This window comes from Miniopterus natalensis, chromosome 1, assembly GCF_054644295.1.
Source record: "Miniopterus natalensis isolate mMinNat1 chromosome 1, mMinNat1.hap1, whole genome shotgun sequence".
In the NCBI taxonomy this organism is placed as follows: Eukaryota; Metazoa; Chordata; class Mammalia; order Chiroptera; family Miniopteridae; genus Miniopterus; species Miniopterus natalensis.
This window is the reverse complement of record NC_142081.1, coordinates 162,056,422-162,076,069: the sequence shown is the minus strand read 5'-3', so window position 1 is coordinate 162,076,069 and position 19,648 is coordinate 162,056,422. Positions and strand designations below refer to the sequence as shown.

Sequence of the window (19,648 nt, the reverse complement as noted above, 5' to 3'; positions counted from 1 at the left end):
TAATGATAAATGAATGCATCGAGAGACAAGCTTCATGAACCAACCTTTTGTACTTCCATTATTTTCTATTGTGTCAAAATAATATGTCCTTGAGAAGCACTTGTAACCATACAGAGGCTTGTCATTAATGCAGTAAGATACAGAATTAAAATCTAAAGGGCACTGATAAGAATCAGGTTGAATTGCTAGCTGTGTTAAGTAGGACTGTGTAGCATGCTGAAATTCATTCAGAATCCATTCATTCTAACTTAGGTCATCCTGGGAAAGGGAAAAGGGAAACAGACTTTACTGAACTCACACTGTATTTATTAACTATGTGATCTTGAACAAATTACATATATAACCTTTCAGCCTTAGTTTCCTTACCTAAAAGGGGGGAAAATAACACAGTATCAACCTCATGGGACAGTGTAAGGAATAAATGAAATAGAGATAAAATATATGAAAAGCTTAGCAGAGTCACTGGCCCATCAGAAATATCCAATAAATGGTAGCCCTAAAAATAATCTTATGTAATAAACTAATTCAATGGAATAAGTACATCAATCTAGATATTATATAAACCAAACACTCCTACACAACAGAATGCATTTTATCAGGTTACTAAGGATTTGTTGCCCTGGTATACTTTTTTCTAGCCTCTGTTGTTCAGGTATCTATTCCTTCAGAGTCAGATCATATTTCTGAATCAGAAGAGAACAGCTACTTAAGAAATATTGAGGCCCAAAGTTAGCCACAAGGTTTGAACTTGGCATTTATCTCGCTGGCATTAACAGCATTTGCTTTTAGTTTTACAGGTACAAGAACATCTTTATAAATAGGCAGAAAAAGCTGGCTAATGTGTGGGCAAGCGAAGAACTCTCTACTCCATAAAATCATCTTCTGTTTCAGCAAATTTTCAATTCCCATCATTAATAACACTTCTGCTGGCCTTTTCAAAAGGAGACCTGCTATTTATTTGTCTTTTCAAAACTAAACAAAAGTAGACAGCACAGTATAATAATTCTCATGTAGTCATCACCTGGCTTCAACAATTATCATGGCCAATCTCGATGCATCTGTACTCCTAGTCTCCCTTCTACATTATTCTGAAGCAAATTCCAGGCATGTTATTTCATCTGCAAAGAACTCAATTCATATTTCTAAAAAGTAAAGGCTCTTTAACCATATCATCACCACAATAGTCAGTCCATAGAATCATCAGGTATCCAGTGTTCAAATTTTTCAGTTGTGTATGAATGACATAAACATTTGTTATTGTTCTTTTTCAGATTGCTTGTTTGAACCAGGATGCAAATGAGTGTATATATTATAATTGGTTGATACGTCTCTTGTTTCTTTCAGTCTCTAGATTTCTCCTTCAGCTCTATTTTTGCCTTGAAATTCACTTGTTGAAGAAATTGGGTTGTGCATAGTTTCCCCACAGTTCGGATTTTGCTGATTGCATCTATGTGGGGTCACTTCACAAGTTCTTTACCATATTCTTCGTTCCCTGTATTTCCTGCAGTTTGGTAAATTCCACCTAGAGGCTTGACCAAATTGAGGTTCTATTTTGTTGGCAAGATATCTTCCATTAGGATGCACAAGAAGTATGCTTGTCTCTTTTGTTTTGATACTAGCAGTTGTTGTTCAATGCCCAGACCCACTTATCTATTAGGAGCTGCAAAAATGGTGGTATTATAATAACAATTCAATCATTCCCACTTCACTTTTTAACTAAAGTACTCTGCAAGAAGAAATTTCCCCTCTTCTACAATTTGGAAATTTTGGCTTTAATTGGTGTTATTTTATCTGGGAGGGGAACATATTAACAGATTGGAAGTGATTAATTTATCTGATAAAAAGGTATGATGAATCATTTTCGTTAAGGTTGTAGAAAGCTTCACCTTGAGGAAAAAGAATATAAGTACAACTGAGGAAGAGGTGGTAAACGGTGATCAGAAACCTGAGATACCTGGGAAGAGAAGTAAAGAAAGAAGAGACACAGACGCATGAAGGTGACGCTTCGCTAAGTCTATTCCTATTTGGCATAAAAATTCTGATTTGGAAGCTCATCTTGTGGCTTCAAATACTGTTTACTTACTGAGGACTCCTGCATTCATACTTCTAGTTCAGATCTCTCCCCAGGCTTTGGACAGTATCTAAACTCTACCTGACATCGCTACTTTGATGTCTAAAAAAAAAATCTGAGATAACATATTTAAAATGAAATTTTTAGTTTTACCCCCAAATTGTGACTCATATCTTCCCTGTTTCAATAAATGGCAGCACCATCCACCAGTTGCTAAAACCTCCCTAAAATAAACAAACAAAAAATCCAGGAATAATCTTTGGCTCCTCAATCACCAAGTGCTGGTGGTTTTACCTTGAAATTATTTTCTTTTTTTATTATTAATGATATTACCCAAAACCAAATCACAACTGTTGAGAAACAACTGGATGATTACAATAGTCTTCTGGCTTATCTTCTGACACGTGGGTCCCCTCTGGTCCATTCTCCACAAGAAGGGAGAGGGATCTTTATACAATGTTAATCAGGGATCACAAGCTGATAATCATTGAAGCTGTGTGATGGATTCATTAAACTAATTTCTTCCCCTTTGCATATGTTTAAAATTTCCCAAATTAAAAATGTTATTCAGATTATTTTATTTATCTTATCCTCTTGTATTATTTATTAATTGTTGTATTATTTTCCATATGAGCAACTGTAAGCCTACTTTTGCCCCATCCTGTATGTATTGAAGAAATTGAAATTAGAAATGTGTAAATATACTCTTGTTTTGATTCTAGATTTCTCAGAGTTTTTTAAGTGCTAAATAATTTTAGGTGACAGCTATTGTTTGATTTAAATAACTAATCTCTGGAATTATATTCCATATTATTTACATGACACTTCTCTCATTATTAGAGCCAATATATTTATGTCTTATCAGCTGTTAATCTTAGGAAACTCTCCTAACTGAAGACCTCGTCAGGTATTTTTGCAGCTTCTCTCCTTCGCCAATCGCTGCCCTGACAGAGTGTCATAAAATTCATCTAAATTGTGTTTGACCAAAAGCAAGGCTGCACAAGCCACCCTACCGAATCAGGGAGCAGATGGGAGCTGTCAATTATTTGAAGAATGCCCCTAGCATGACAGAATTTTAGAACTGGAAGATATCTTAGAGATCATGTAATAATCCAAGTCCCTCATTTTAAAAGGGGTAAACCTGCTGTTCTAATAGGTTAACAGACTGACTCTTCCTTAAGCTGGTATCTCAAGTTCACTTTCATAAGAGCCTTAAGGAATCACATAGTAGCTTAGCATGTCAAGATCTGGAACACCGGGCTTCTATGCCATAAAACCCATTATTTTCATTACATTCAGATAACCCTCCTGCCACCTTCCCTGCAACTCTTGAGCCTTTAAATCTTCTCAAATAATTCGTGACCTCTGTGTTCCTGTGATACTGTCAAGATTTCAATACTTTCTTCTGTTTTTAAAAGCGGGTCGATTTACCCAAATACCAAACCACCAGTGAACAAGTTCAACCGAAACACTGCACGCCGGCGCCTCCTTGGAGCCCGTCCGTCCGCGGGGAGGAGCGGCGCGCCGCGCTCGGGCTGCGCGAACTCACCGGGGGGGCGGTGCCGAGCGCGGTGAGCGGGCGCCCCAGCCGTCGGCGCCGCGCGGGGCTCGGCGTTCAGGGCCCGCGCCTCCCGCAGACGAGCCCGCAGCTCGCGGCGCCGCGGGACCGCGGGCCGCCGTCTCCACTCCTCGGGCGCTCGGCGCACCTCGGCGCGTCCCCCGCAGTCCCGTCCCCACCGCCGGCCGGGGCGGCCGCCTCCCGGGCAGGGCCGGACACCAGGGCCCGGGCCGCCCGCTCGGACCCTCTCCCTCCTCCCGCAGGGCCACGCCCCAGCCGGTCCGGCCCGATGCAGCCCCCCGTTTCCAGGCGGCGGCGGCACACTCCGTAACCGCCATCACGCCGGGCACCCCGGGGCGAGACCCGCGGCCGTGCCCCGCCCAGAGCAGGCCCCCCCGCCCCGCGGCCGAAGCCCTCTTCCCCCTGACGCCGAGGCGCCCACCGCCGGGAGCCCCAGCCCGGCCGGGCCCGAGGGGGCGCGCGCGCTCTCGCGAGAGTTCGCCGCGGGGCAGTCGGGGGCCCGCGAGGAGGCCGGGCTGCGCGGCGGCGGCCGGGCGGCGGTTCTGCGGCGCGGGCGCTGCCCTTTCCCCGCCTCCTTCCTTCCCCGCCCAGAGCCTCACGGGCCGAGCGCTCCCCACTTCCGCCCTCCGCCCGCCGCCGGGACCGACGGAGCCCAGCGAGTCGGCGGCCGCGCCAGAGCCGGCGCTGCCCTCCGCCGCCCGTCCGCCTCGCCTCGCCTCGACATCCCCGCCGCCGTCGCCCGGAGGCCCCGCGACCGCCCAGCCCGCAGCGCGCAGCCCGCAGCCCGCGCCGCGGCCGCCATGAGCTTCTTGTTGTGAGTAGCCGGGCCCCGCGCACGCCGGCTTTGTTCGGGCGCCCTGGGCCCGCGGCCCCCGCACCCGGGCCCCCGCCCGCCGTGCCCGCGCCGCCCGGGTCGGGCTCGCCCCCCGCGCGGGTGTCCCGCGGCCCGCCCCGAGCGCGCGTGGAGCCCTGCGGCGCCCGCGGAGGCTGTGTGTCCCCGGACCCTGTGCCGACACCGGTGCCCGCGCCTGTCCGTGCCCCGCCCCGCGCCGCTCGGGGTTGTGTGCCCGCACGCTCGGAACGGCCTCCCGACACCGGTGCCCGCGTCCGCGCCTGTCCGCGCCCCGCCCCGCTCGGGGTTGTGTGCCCGCGCGCCCGGAACGGCCTCCCGACACCGGTGCCCGCGTCCGCGCCTGTCCGTGCCCCGCCCCGCGCCGCTCGGGGTTGTGTGCCCGCACGCTCGGAACGGCCTCCCGACACCGGTGCCCGCGCCTGTCCGCGCCCCGCCCCGCGCCGCTCGGGGTTGTGTGCCCGCGCGCCCGGAACGGCCTCCCGCCCCGCGTGACCGGCCCCGGCGCCGTCGGGTCGGCCGTCGAGCGCCTGCCGCCCGCTGCTCGCTCTCCGCGCCCAGGCCCTGGAGGTGGAGCGTCGGCTTCCCCTCGCCGCCCAGGACCTTCCTAACTTCCCTCTGGTTCCTGAGAGTGGGCGCTGGGGCGGCCGGTCCGGTGGGTGCAGCGCGCCGAGCGGGGCTGCTTCGGGGTCGGGCCCGGGGGCAGCCTGGGTCTCTGGGCGCGCTTTCCCGAGGGGTGCGGGGCTTACCTCAGACCGCCAGGTAGGGCTGGGTGGTGAGCCTGGGTTGATTAGGTCCGCCGGGGAGGGGTTTTTGCAAATCATTTGTAAACGACAGCTTCCCGTCGCGTTTCGAATCGGCTGTCCCTTATGGTTTATTACCGACGTGTTGGGGGTGGTTCAGGGTAGAGAGACGGGGTGGCCTGGCAGGGGTGTGGGGGCAGCGGAGAAACCTCCCGTCCTCGGGAAGCAGGACCCTGCACCCTGCGGAAGGCTTCGTTGTGATTCACCCATGTTTAATCTCTGGTTAGAAAGCCATTAAAAACTCGGAGATTGAAACCCACCCCATACACTCTTTTACTGTTGTGGAGAAAGTAGCATTTAATGATCATTTGCTGTTCTGATGCTCTTTCCCCACCTCACGTAACTTTTGGTCATCACGTTGGCACTTGAGTCCTGAGAACTTAACCCTTATTTTCACATGCTCATGTTTAGAAGATGAATCCTTTTTAGGGTGTTTAAGCAAAACTGAGCGATCACAGAAGGCTAACCTGCAGACAGACTTGCTAATATTTCTAACATGGATAGGGGGCCTGGCTTTTGTCATCCTGCCTAACACGTTTGAGGTTGTGAAGCTTTTTTTTTAGGCTCATCCTAGAAGTTGAGTTTGTCAGATAGGTGGTGATAGATGAGAGGATTGGGTGACTCAGTCTTTGTTTTCTGTTTAGTTTTAATCAGCATACCTAGGCATCTCAGCTTGAAGCTTCTCTTGAGTTTGTTTACATTGCTGATATTTGATATTTTTCAAGAACTTAAAAGCTGTCTTCAAAGTAGTAATGTAGATGATGTCCATGACTGCTGCTGATGGGCTTGTGTCTCTTGGAACTCATAGCTCAACTGGTTGAAGCAGGGAAACACCATATTTGGAGGAAACAAGGGGACAAGGTTTTGATGGTATTTTCTGCATACAAATATAATACTTTCCTATTTTTACATGGCTCAGTATTTAATAGCTACAGAAATTCAATGAATAAGTTCATTTCTCCTGAAGCATATTAGCTACCTAACAAAAATCTTGCCATAACTTACAGCACATTAGAGAGTTTGTGCTATTTGGGGCAACAACTTTTCAGTCAGGTCACATGTAAGAGTTAATCTAACATCTTTGGCCTGTGTGCTTAACAATCCAAAAGAGTAATCCATTATTTTTGGTTTTGGTTTTTGTCCACCATTAGTTTAAAATCTGAAGTGAAGACCTTGTAGATAGAAATAATTACCAGAAGGTAAAGAACAAGTTTTGGTTATTTCACCTGTTTGTTGTTTTGTATAGTTTCCTGAGTATTATTTCTATACCAACAGGTGAGCAAAGAAAATAAGAGCTGCAATTTAGGAGTTAAATAATGAATATTTTCTTCCAGTTCTTGGAAGCTTCCTGATAAGGGGACTATAAATGGATGGAGCTGAGGAAATAAGGTCAATTTGAGATAGCGTTATAAAGGCGATGACTCATAATTCATGAGGGCTTTTCGATAGAAAAGGAAAGAATTTTAGTTAAAAAATAGCATTCATTGTGAGAGGCACTGATATAAGCATTGGGTATCATTTGTGGACAAAATGGATAAAAATTTCTGCTTAGTAGAAATTAGTAGAGCTTACATTAAGCAGTAAATTATGTAGTATGGTAGGAGGTCTTAAATGCCATGGAACAAAGTAGAGCAGGGTGAAGAGGTGAAGTAGGGAGGTGAGCTAGATTAGGTAATCCCCAAAATGTGTCCAGATAATCTGCAGTAGTGATGCCTTTGTGTGATCTTGTACAAATGCTCAGAATAAATTTGCATCACATAGGTGGATCTTACTGGCACAAAACTGTGGTTGTGCTGCAGATTGGCCTCTGTGTATCTTCAAATTAAGCTAAACTCCCGGATGGTGCCTAGGGAAACTTCACAGCAACCTTATTCTAACTTTGTAGACTCAATTTTTTTCCCCCTAAGTATCTTTTTACTGATTTTGGAGAGAGGAGGGGAGAGGGAGAGAGAGAAACATCAGTGATGTGAGAGTCATTGATCAGCTGCCTCCTGCATGCCCCCCCCACTGGGGATTGAGCCCACAACCCTGGCAATGTGCCTGAGAATTGAACCGTGACCTCCTGGTTCATAGGTCCATGCTCAACCACTGAGCTATGCAGGCGGGGCTAGACTCAAATTTTTAAACACAACCTCAGCACCTGCTGTTTACCAGGCATTGTGCAAGAAGTGGAACTCCAGCCCTAGCTGGTTTGGCTCAGTGGTTAGAGCATTGGCCTGTGGACTGAAGGGTCCTGGGCTTGGTTCCTGCCAAGGACAAGTACCTTGGTTGCAGGCTTCATCTCTGGCCCCTGTTGGGGAATGTATGGGAGGCAACTAATCTATATGTCTCTCTCACATTGATGTTTCTCTCCCTTCCACTCTCTATGAAAAGCAATGAAAATAATATCCTCAGGTGAGGATCAAAATAAAGTAAAAAGTAAAAATTAAAAAAAGAAGTGGAACTCCAGAGATGGTAGACAGTTTATAAATAGTCATCTCTAATAGATGCATTGCAGTCATGGGGGTCCAAAAAATGTGGAGCGATTTGTTCTATTTGGTCTGGAGGGAAAGCTTCATGAAAGAAGTGATGAATATTTAATGGAGGGTAAAACAAGAGTTCTCTAAAAGGAGAAGGGGAAACGGGAGATTTCAGTCAGAGGAAACATGGAGGCATGAAATTGCCTGTGAATTTATTTTCAGGTGTGTCCAAGAGGCTGTTGAGTTTTGAAGCTAGATGAACTCAATCAGTAACATAGCTTACTCACCGTTTATTTGCTGAAGTGGTAAAATAACCAGCTTCAGGTTACTGGCCTAATTATTGACCAGGATAGAATTGGAACACAATTGATGTAAGAGTTTTTTCTCTTAAAGGAAAATAAAATATGAATTTTATGCATATAAAACTCAGGGAGATTTTGTACCCAAGTGAGTTCTTAACAATCATTCAGAAGGGCATTGAGTATTCTCTTGTTTCTAGCATTTTTAAATTGCAAGTCTCTTCTGACTAATGGAATTCCACAGAAACATTTGACTTGGAACAGAATTAAAACTAATATAGTTAACTTTAAAATGCAAGTCTGTAGGAAAGGTGGTTTAGGGATGTGAATGAATACAAACCAGGTTTATTTCTGTACAGGAAAAAACAAAGAGATAGGCTGAGAAAGGAAGGAAAGAAGGAAATATTTATTGAGCACTATGCTACATAACTTCCATTTGTCTTTTCAGAAGAATAGCATTTTAGGAAAGGAGATCCAGGGTTTCATTGTGTTTGTGTCTGTCTCTTGTCTTTCTGTCTGCCTACTTCTCTTTTCTCTCCTTCCTTCGACTCACCCCCTCCCCACCCCCAGCCCACCCCCCTTCCCAGCATTGTTGTTGTCTGGCAGATGATTTTAGTGCTTCAGCATCCTCACCTGTAAAAGATAATAACAATAACAATAAAATAATAATAAAATAGCTAAGTAATATGTGTCAGGCATAGCAGATATCCCATTTTACAGATGAAGAAACTGGCAAAGAGAAGTTAAGTAATTTGCCCCAAGTTATGTAGTGAGTCAGTGGTATAGCTGGGATTTGAATCCTGGCAACCTAGATCCAGAGATCTTGCCTCATACTATAATTGATAAAATTATATAAAAAGGTGGTATTCAGATAGGTCTTGTTTTTAAGAGAAGTCTTATATTACTAGGTATTAATATCTCAGATTGCTGGGGCCGTTTTATAAGGGTCACCAAGAATATAATGGTGGAAGAGAAAATAGAAACTTTTAAATTTAAATAATACTTTTAAATTATTTTTTTTACTTCCATTTTTAGTGTAAATGATAAACATGTTGGAGAAATCACAAAATACTGATAAGAAAAGGAAAATAAAGCACTCATAATCACACCTTCAGAGATAACTATTATTTGTTTTTTGATATAACTTCCTAATTTTCCTGTTGCATTTTTGTTTGTATATATTTAAAAACATACAAACGGATCCCTACTGTACATAGACCAGGTTTTTTACTTGTAAAATTTTTGTGTCCATAGTTATACTTCTGCAATGTCATTTTGAATGGTTGTCAACCAAGTATTATCTTAACAGTTTTGTTATCTGACAGTCTGATTTAATATAGTCCGCTTTTCTTGGGTGGGGGGAGCAGAAATAAGTATGGTCATCTTTTCCGAACTATAGTTTTGGGGATTGCAGAATCTTGGCTGGCCTTAGTTTACTCCTCCCATCTGATACAGGATTGCTTTTGTTTTACATTACTGAGTGCAAAACAATTGCTATGTGATTACTTTTATTTTTATTGACTTGCTTTTCCTTGATGTAGTTGCAGAGTTTTTGTACCTTTGGAGTTTGTGATACATGAAAACACATGTAGTACTTCTCTTCAGTTGTTTATTCGATTGGTAGTATTGAGACAGAAGAGCTATGAGTTACTACTTGAAAAATACAAAAAATGGTGTCTGCTAAGAATGTTAAATTAAATCCTATAGAAAACTTCTTTTAAGTCTTTTTTTCTTCCCACATCTTTTTTTTTTTGAGATGCAATTGATATGATACTGTATTAGTTTCAGATGTATAACTTGCATTTTTGTTTTTCGTATCAATTAAGGTCATCTTTTACAGCATGTTTGATTAAGTTATAATTGTAGCTGTGGAACTTGTTCATTTATAGAAGTGATTTTCAAATTTTATTTTGAAACATTTTCAAATATTTAGAAAGTAGCAAAGGATAACACAAAGAACTCCTTCTTCTTATCCAGAGATCCCATTTAGTTTCACTAGTTACTCTAATAATGTCATCTCGGCAAAAGGATCCAGTCATGAATCACGTGTTGCATAGAACCAGTTTTGTGTCTGCAGCCTTCTTCAAACTGAAATATTTCCTTAGTTTTTCCTTGACTTTCAGGCCAGTCATTTTGTAGAATATCCCTCAGTTTGAGTTTGTCTGATGTTTCCTTGTGGTTAGACCTGATTATGTATGTATTTCAGGTAGAAATATCACAGAAGTGATGCATGTTTTTCTTACAGCATCTTATCAGGTCATATAATGTATGCTTGCCATTATTGGAGGTGATCCTTTGATAAATGTGTCTACCAGGACTCTCCAGTGTAAAGTTTTACCTTTTTCTCTGTAATTAATAGTTTGTGGGGAGGTATTTTGAGCCTACATAACTATCCCATTTCTCATTTCATTTTCATTCACTGGTTTTAGTGTTCATTGATGGTCCTTGTTTAAATTATTACTATGATGGTTGCCAATGTTCCAATTCTGTTATTGCTTTTATATTTATTATTGACATTTTGTATGGAAAAACTTGCTCTTCCCATTTATTGTTTTATTTTTTATAATCCTCACCTGAGGGTATTGTTTATTGATTTTTTGGGGGGGGGGGAAGAAGCATCCATCTGTTGTCTCCTGTTCTTGTCTCAACTGGGGATAGAACCCGTAACCTTTTGGTGTATGGGATGACGCCCAACCAGCTGAGCCAACTGGCCAGGGCTATTTGTTTATTTTTTATATCCATGTGGGCACATGGATTTCTGTTTTATTTAATGAATTATCTATAACTACCATTATTTATTTTGGTGGTTATATTGTCTCAGTTTTGGCTAGTGGGAGCCCTGTTCAGTTTGGCTTCTGTGTCCTTTTGACTTGTTCCTGTCTGTCTTTGAGCACTTACTTACACAACTAGATGTTCCAGGTATTACTGATTGGGGTTAACAATTGGGACCTTAGTTCTCGTGACCCAGAAAAGATTTTAAGGCCAACGAAAATGAAAGTAAAGCAAAGTGGGACTTATTGAAAATACACTCCAAGCGAGGAGCGGGCCAGTCGAGAGAGACAATGGCCCGGAACTCCCTGGGTTATATGATTTAAATGAGGGATTTTCTGGGTGGACCATTTTCATTTCCATCCAGGGATGATTGACAGAAAAGGGTGATATAACTATGTTTCTTGTACGCATGCCCTTACCCATAATGCTTATAGAAAAACTATTGGGGTGGGGTGTAGGGGATTGGGGGGTGTCAATACTGCAATGCAAATATTATTATAGTAAGTCCGGAACCCTAGTAAGATTGCATTGAGGTCTTGTGTTTTGCCTCTGCGCCTGTGCCAAGAACTGGCTGGTCAGTACCTCCCATAGAGAGGCAGTCCAAAGGCAGTGTTGGTCTGACCACTGTCAGGACCCCAAGGTGGGCCCCACCCCCACCGCTCCTGTCTAACTTCCTTCTTAACACAGGTTTATCTTATACTTGCTCTGCCCCAGCCCTGGAACTGGCCATTTCTCTAAGTGCGTGGTTCTATTCAGTGGAGAATAGTATTTGGAAACCAGACTCTCAGTGATAGGTGTGCTCATTACTACAGATGTGTTGTTGCTTCCAGGCCCTCTCAGTGGACAGCGCTAGAAAATACATACCCACATATATCTATCCGTATATATTGAATGAGTTTATACTGATAACTGCAATTCTGAGCCAGTAGCACAGGGGTCATTCTAGCTTTCTCTCTTTACCCATTTTTTACTTCCTTCTTTGTCAATGAGACCTCTGGAATCTGTTATCCTCAGTACACTTATTTGCTCAGACGGCTGTATATAGACATTCTTACCCTACCCTGGCTACCCGCTTTGTGGCTCTAGAACAACCACCGTTGCCATTCTCCTGAACATGTGTGAGTCCCTCCTTCAGCCATATTAAGGATGAAACAGGCTGCAACTTCACTGTGTATGTAAGAGTGTGACAGTAATCTTTTTTTTCTGTTATTCCTGTGTTTAGGACCAAATACCTCAGAGATCTTGGGAGGATTGGAGATACTGAATGTAAAAGGCCTAGTTCAGTAAATTGTAATTATGTGTAGCAGTGATACCTAGTTCAGTACCAGTATTTCAACAGTGTGATGATTGCTAGTAGCTGTTACTATTTTATAGAAACAATCATCATTTCTGATTACTTAAGTCATAGCCAATTTCTGTGGGTTTATTATCATGTATCAGCGCTACTTTGATTTTCTGGGGATTTTGAAGCAAAAAACCAAGCAGTTTGAAGGTAAGCAAATATTATTTGGTAATAGTCTAAGTACCTCATAGCCAGGTATCCTTATTGTTACCATTATTTTTAATGAAAGATTGAATTTCTTTATTGCTACTATTATTTTATCTTTCTGCCTAAGTCCTTTTGTTGTTTTCAAATTGAAATTTGATAAGAATAGTTCAGTAGTTGTATTGGGTATTAGAAAGAATATTTTTTGTGTGTTTCTTTGTAGAAAGAGATAATGGTATAACTTAAATACTTCTTAGTATTCAGTGTAAACATAGAATAATTAGGTAGAAGCAGTAGGGGTAAAAGTCTTCAATGGCAACTTTTCGGGTATCTTGGTGCCCAGATCATGTTCCAGACATAGAGCCCCAGTTCTTTAGAGAATCTGTTCCTTTGCTAGCACCCTGCAGCATTAGACTTAACTACTAAAATAGTTCTTTGTTTAAAAACTCCCTGTTTTTACTCCCCCATGCCCAATTTCCTAACCTTTCCCCACACCCTGCCAGATACTCAACTGGCTCTCTTGTTATTTTTTTAATCTCACTTGAGGGCATGTTTATTGATTTGAGAGAGAGGGAGAGAAGGAAGGAGGGAGAGACAAAAGAGAGAGAGAGAAAGAGATAGAGAAACATTGACGTGGGAGACAAACGTCGATTGGTTGCCTACTGTACTCGCCCTGACCGTTAATTGAACCTGCAGCCTAGATATGTGCCCTGACAGAGAATCGAACACACGGCCTTTTGGTACCCAGGACGGACACTTCAACTAACCGAGCCCCCGGCCAGGGCTGGCTCTCTTATTTTTAACTCTTAGAAACTGCACTGTTGAGTCAGTGAACAACAGACCAGTTTGTCCATTCTGAAGTCTCTTAGCCAGAGCACAGCGTCGTTTTGCGTACTGACGCTCTGTCCCACCCTCTTGTTAAGAACTCCCAAGGGGTTTATCGGTCAGACTCTTGAGCCCTTCAGTCCACCCGCTGTCATCCTCGTCCGTCTTTAATTTTGGGAAATAGCAAATTATCAAGAATTCAAATCAGTGCTTTCCCAAATTATAGTTAAAGCCAAACTGTAACAGAAAGCATAATTATAAGTGGCTAAATATTTGGGGACCAAAATGTGCCTCGATTGAACTGTGTTGATTTTAGCTTTTGCTCAAGTAGAAACATATTGGTAAGGTGTTGGGACTGTGTTGTCCAGTGTTAACTATGAGTTCTGGGTATACCTTTACCTTTTTTTAGAGAGAGAGGAAGGGAGAGGGATAGAGAGATAGAAACATCAATGGGAGAGAAACATCATCGGTCGGCTGTCTCTTGCACCCCCCTATTGGGGATGGAGCCTGCAACCCAGGCATGTGCCCTGACCCGGAAGTGAACCAAGGACCTCTTGGTTCCTGGGTCTGCGCTCAACCTCTGAGCCACACTGTCATTCAGCGTTTAGCAAATAGCACCATTGGGAAGAAAGGATGCTCTTTGCCCTCTGGTGAAGGCCACTCTCAGGACTTAGGAGATCGGTATCTTTACATAACCGTAACTCTTGAGAAGTCTGCTTTAGACTCTTGAAGTGTGGAACTTCAGCATCACCTACAAGCATGTTAGAAATGCACGATTCCAGGCCCTAATCTTTGAATTAGAATGCATTTTAATAAGATCCCTATGCAGAAAAAACACCTTTAAGTTTGAGAAGCTTTAGACAATAGTAAGTGCATGGATGCCTGCATATTGAGTTAAGTGATTAGAAATAAGGTAAAGAAGAAAAATCCTTGAACTTCAATGTAACACTACCTTTGTCTTTGAGAGACTGTGAGGCCCTCACAAAGATTCTTTGCTTGACCAAACTTTAGTCAGGCTCTTGGACCTTCTTCTAGGCCTGTTTGTGTACTTCCTTGTGAAGTCTAGTTTTAGCAAAAACCCTGTTTAGTCAGTTTAACCAGAACCCTCCCACCCTCCATATCTGATCAGCTTCGCAGTCCTGCACCATCCCCCAGGTGATTGATGTCTGATTACCCGGGCCTGTCTTCAGCCAGAATCCTGGTAGTAGGTCAGTTTAGCCAGAACTCCTCTACCCCCAAAGTTTCCTCTTGGCAATTTTTCATCACTTACCCCCTTATCTTGCTTCTTGACTGTACATTCCCACTTGCCCACTGTGAAATGCCATTGCAGTGGTCCCTGTACCTATCTCATTGTTCCTGAGTAAAGTCTGCCTGTACCATCTTTAACATGTGGCAGTGAAGAGTTCATCAACAGGCCTGAAGGAAGTTAGGTGATTTGATTGTCTTTGCATACTTGTAATTATTTACAATTATTATTTTAGGTATCCTCCCTTTCTGGACTGTTAGTTTCAAAGGGTTTGTTCACTATTTTATTTCCCAGCATGTTAGTATATTGTTTGGCAGATAAATATGTCCTCAATATATAGATATATTTTTGATTGAAGGTTGTCATAGAAAGAACAGTGGCCTATGAGTGAGGAGACCTGGGTTTCAGAGTCTTTGGTCTGTCACAACCTTGTGACCTTAGGCACGTCACTTAACTTGTTAGCCTCTTGTTTCCTTTTTCTGCTGGGGGAAAGGAATGCCTATTCCATTGGGTCAGTATGAGGATTGAATGAGAGAATGGTTATGGAAATTTTCATAAACCAGAGTCCTGTACAAACACTGTTACTGTTCTTGCTCATAAAATTCCCAAGCCCAGTATCTACACTCTTCCGAATTCCATGTTGTGTTTAGCTGTCTTACAAGTACATGATAGTAGTGCATAATACAATAAGTACTTATTGGATATCTCCTTTGTATAAAGTGAAGTGTTAGATGCTGGTAGTGGGGAGAGAAAGGTGGAGTTTAGAAACAAATAAGACATGGTTTCTGCCTTCAAGAATCTTAAAATGGACTAGCATGTGACATGGATATGCTCCTCAATAACTGCCTTTAACTCATTAGTTTTAAGTCCACTGGCTAATGAAGGTTTAACATTGATGTTGCATTATATGCAAACTTCTTTGAGTGTAGGTGTAAAATAGTTTTATTTGGTATTTATAAAAGTTAAAAGATGTACTTAGTATGTTCATGTATTCAGAACAGCAGGGATTTTGCAGATGTTCGCCCCTGTATTTTTGGCAGGTGCCATTTCTATTGGATGAATTTGGGGGCCTGCCCTGCTTGGTGTGGCACTGCTCCCACTATCTCTCCACTGTAGCTCTAAATTTTTTAATAGGAAAAGGAAGTGGCTGAATCATTTGTCTGACAGGTAGAGAGTGGAATGGGCTGGAGTGGTTGACAAAATCCCAAGGCATAAGGAGCCTCCATGATAGGGTGTTTGCTTACCATTCCAGCCTCATGGATGCCCTCCTGCCCTGTCCTCCTCCACAGAGCTCAGCTATTTTATTTGCATTTCTTTCAACATGTACTTGTCCTACATCTGACTTGCTTTTGTAAATGCTGTTCCTGTTATTCTGGCTGTACTGCCTTTCTTTTCTCCACCCTCATTTCTTTTTATTATTATTATTATTATTATTTCCCCCGAAACGATTGGCTTTATTATTTTTTTATTGTTCAAAATATTACAGATGTCCCTTTTTCTCCCCAATGACCCCTCCACCTCTTCCCCCCCTCCGCGCCCCTCTCCCCACCATTGTCTGTGTCCTTGGGTTATGGATATATGCATATAAATTCTTTGGTTAATCTCTCCCCCTCCACCCACCCACCCCCTCCTTCTCTCTGAGATTCGTCAGTCTGATCTATGCTTCCATGTCATTGAATCTATTCTGTTCATCAGTTTATTAAGTTCTTTAGATTCCACATATAAGTGAGATCATGTGATGTTTGTCTTTCTCTGTCTGGCTTATTTCACTTATCATAATATTTCCCAGGTCCATCCATACTGTCCCAAAGGGTACGAGATTCTTCTTATTTACAGCTGCATAGTATTCCATGGTGGAAATGCCCCACAGCTTTTTTATCCACTCATCTACTGATGGGCACTTGGGCTGTTTCCAGATCTTAGCTATTGTAAATTGTGGGGATATGAACATAGGGGTGCATATATTCTTTTTGATTAGTGTTTCAGGATTCTTAGGATATATTCCTAGAAGTGGGATCACTGGGTCAAAAGGCAGTTCCATTTTTAATCTTTTGAGGAACCTCCATACTGTTTTCCATAGTGGCAGCACCAGTCTGCATTCCCATCAGCAGTGTACCAGGGTTCCCCTTTCTCCACATCCTTGCCAGCACATGTCATTTGTTGATTTGTTGATGGTAGCCATTCTTATAGGTGTGAAGTGATACCTCATTGTGGTTTTAATTTGCATCTCTCTGATGATTAGCAGTGTTGAACATTTTTTCATATGTCTCTTGGCTATCTGTATCTCCTCTTTGAGTAATCTGCTATTAGCCTTGTGGGAGGTTCCCTTGAAGGTCACTGCTTATCTCTCTTGCAGCCCTTAATATTCTCTCTTTGTCCTTGACATTTGCCATTTTAATTAAAATGTGTCTTGGAGTGGGTCTCTTTGGGTCCCTCTTGTTTGGAACCCTCTGTGCTTCCTCAAGTTGTGTGTTTTTCTCCCTCCCCAGTGTAGGGAAGTTTTTTGTCATCATTTCCTCCATCAAGTTCTCTATCCCTTGCTCTCTTTCCTCCCCCTCTGGCATCCCTATGATGCGAGTGTTGTTTCTTTTCATGTTGTCCCAAAGCTCCCTAAGACTGTTATGCTTTTTAAGTGTTTTTTCTTTTTGCTGCTCTGAATTTTTTTTCTACCTTATCTTCTATCACTTATTCTGTCCTCTGCTTCATTGAGCCTGCTTTTAATTCCTTCCATGTATTCTTGATATCAGTATAGTATTATTCATTTCTGCCTGATTCTTATTTATGATATTTAGCTCTTTTTTCATGTTTTCACTAAGTTCCTCGACCTTTCCAGTAAGTGTCTTGTTGTTCTCCTTAATTTCCTTGAGCATCTTTATAACCGTTACACTGAACTCTATTTCTGATAACTTGCTTAACTCCATCTCATCAAGGCCTTTTTCTGGCGATTTTTCCTTTTTGTTGGTTTGGGGTGGTTTCTTTGTCTCCCCATTTTGGTGGCTCTTACTGTTTGTATCTGTATATTAGATATATTTGCTGTCTTCCAGTCTTGTGGGGTAGGATTTTATAGTATATGTCCAGTGGATCCCAGAGGTGTGTTTTCCTTATACTTCTGAGCTATTTGCTTTAGGTGTGTCCCTTTTGTGGGTGTCCCTTTTGTTGGTTCTTTGGGCTCTCCTGTTGTGATTGGGTCTAGACTTGTTGACCCGTCCTTAGGAGGACTCTCCTCTCAGGTGGGCTGTGTGTCTCAGCCCCAACCACTTTGAGCTGTTGTACGGGTGCTGGCAAGGCAAGACAATACAAAACTAAACAAGCAGTATCTTATAAAATATCTTGACAATCACAATGAAAACATCCCGAGTGAAAGTAGAATTGGGAGAGTGAAGTGAGAACACAAATGCTATAGTAACGAAAAATAGAAGAAAAATAGTAATAAACTAAAATAAAAAGTAAAAAATAGAGAAGCTACTGGGAGATAAAAGGGGCAGAGAAAAGATTCTGAAAGAAGGGTGAGCAAAAATTTAAGGATAGAGCGTAGGAATAGGAAAATAGTTGAAAATGAAAACATAAAAATACAATAAAGAGACAAATAGAAACAAACAATAAAACAAAAAGACAGGAAGAAAGAAAGGAGAAAAAGAAAGAAAAAACAAGTTATGCCAATGGAATGAGAAGAGAGAGAGATATAAAGCAAGGGCAGGGAGGGAGTCCAATAAGAGATATGGGGGAAACAATAGAGAAAAGCAGTAAACTTATTGTAATGATAATGTCCCAGCAATTAAGCAGAGAATGTCAAGAAAGTCTTGATACTAGAACAAAAGACAAAGGAAAAAAAGAAGGAAAAAAAAAAAAGCAAGGCAAAACAAATTAATTAAAAAATTTTAAAAATTTAAAAGAAAATTTTTTTTCTTTTCTCTCTTTTTTCTAAGGGGAAAGAAAAGTCAAATCAGGTGAGTTTCTTCTGGGCAGCTCATGTTGTCTGAGGCTCACTGTTTTGTGTGCTGATTTCTGTTCTGGGAGGTGCTTGTGTATCAGCCAATGTCAGGAGCTGTCTAGGTTTGGCTCTGGTGTCTTTAGGTAGTTGATTGATCTGAGGCTCTCTGTGGACCCCCTCCTCTTGTCAGCTATTTTGCCTTCCCCTTGTGGTTGCCTGGTCTTGCTCCAGAGTCTTCTGCAGAGTCTTTAGGTGCAGGGTGGCTAGTGTAGCTCAGGGCATCACTCCCTTTGCTTAGAGGTGTCGCTGTCAGGCGCTCACTGTGAGGAAGTTAGTCTCTGCTCCACGGTCAGCTCCTCAGTCCCTACCCTGTCCTCTGATTCTAGTTCCCCACACACTGGCCTGCTGCAGTTTCAGATTGACTTCAGTCTGTTGCCTTTTCTGTATTTGCAGTTTCAGCAGCCTGGGCTCAGTGGGTTCAATGAAAAAACCTTCTGGTGAGCCCTTTGCCTGCCCAGCCCCCAGCAGGGGTTTTCAGCGTTTCCTCCAGTTCCCAAACAACAGTCCCTGAGAGTCTTATTCTTGTAATGTCCTCCTGTGAACTGTTCTCCCTTCCCCTTCAGGACTGTGCCGTGCAGGGGATATCTGGGGCTTCAGTGAGCTGGACAAGCCCCTTTTCTGTTGAGGGGGTGCTCCCAGGCTGCAGGAGAGGTAGGAGTGCTCTGCCCCTTCTTTCCCAGATCTGGTTGGCTGATAGCATGGGCCCATTAATTTCTAACTCTTCACAATGCCAACATAAATCCCAGCTTTCGCTGGTCTGTCTGCCCAATGCATGCCAGCAAGGTGGACACTCGTTCAGTGATCAAAAACTCACAAAGCAGCACACAAGCACAGAATCTGCCCTGCAAGGTTCCGCTGCCCCCGTTCCTAGGTGCCAAGCTGAAGGGGTCACAAAGTCAGCCCCAGGCAACTTCCCTGCACAGCTGATCTCAGTAAAGCTGGGGCAGCTCACCCCTCAGGGAGGGTAAAACCCAGAATCACCCCACCAGAAGCTCAGGTGGCTGGAGACCTGACCCATCCCACAGGCAGCTCCAGTCCAATTCTGTTGGCAGTAGGGCTCTCTTCCCCTTCCCCGAGCCACACAGATCAGATACTTTCTGGGATTCTACACAATGCCTTACAGGAAGGCAGAGGGTCCCTGTATGTGGCTGCTCAGTGCAGCCCTCTGGCCCCTTTCTGTTTGGGAACCACACACTGTGGGACAGCCTTTCCTGTGGTCAGCACCGGGTGTGAAAGACGTCTGTCGCAGCCACCATTAGAAGCTTTG

At 43.3% G+C, this 19,648-nt stretch overlaps 1 protein-coding gene and 1 long non-coding RNA gene across 2 annotated transcripts in view; one reads left to right on the top strand and one right to left on the bottom strand.

Annotated features, from left to right (window-relative positions):
• Nucleotides 1-284: 284 nt before the first annotated feature.
• On the bottom strand, nt 285-3,696 carry LOC148094475 (uncharacterized). Its single transcript, XR_015714396.1, has 2 exons — nt 3,621-3,696; nt 285-1,954 (listed from the first exon to the last, which is right to left on the bottom strand). It is a non-coding gene; the product is annotated as an uncharacterized LOC148094475 (long non-coding RNA).
• A 739-nt stretch (nt 3,697-4,435) lies between these two features.
• MOB1B (MOB kinase activator 1B) overlaps nt 4,436-19,648 on the top strand; it is a 41,344-nt gene continuing 26,131 nt past the window's right edge. Inside the window, exon 1 of the mRNA XM_087827075.1 lies at nt 4,436-4,464. Within this exon, the coding sequence (XP_087683201.1) occupies nt 4,451-4,464 (14 nt within the window). The 5' untranslated portion in view covers nt 4,436-4,450. The remainder of the gene's footprint in view (nt 4,465-19,648) is intronic.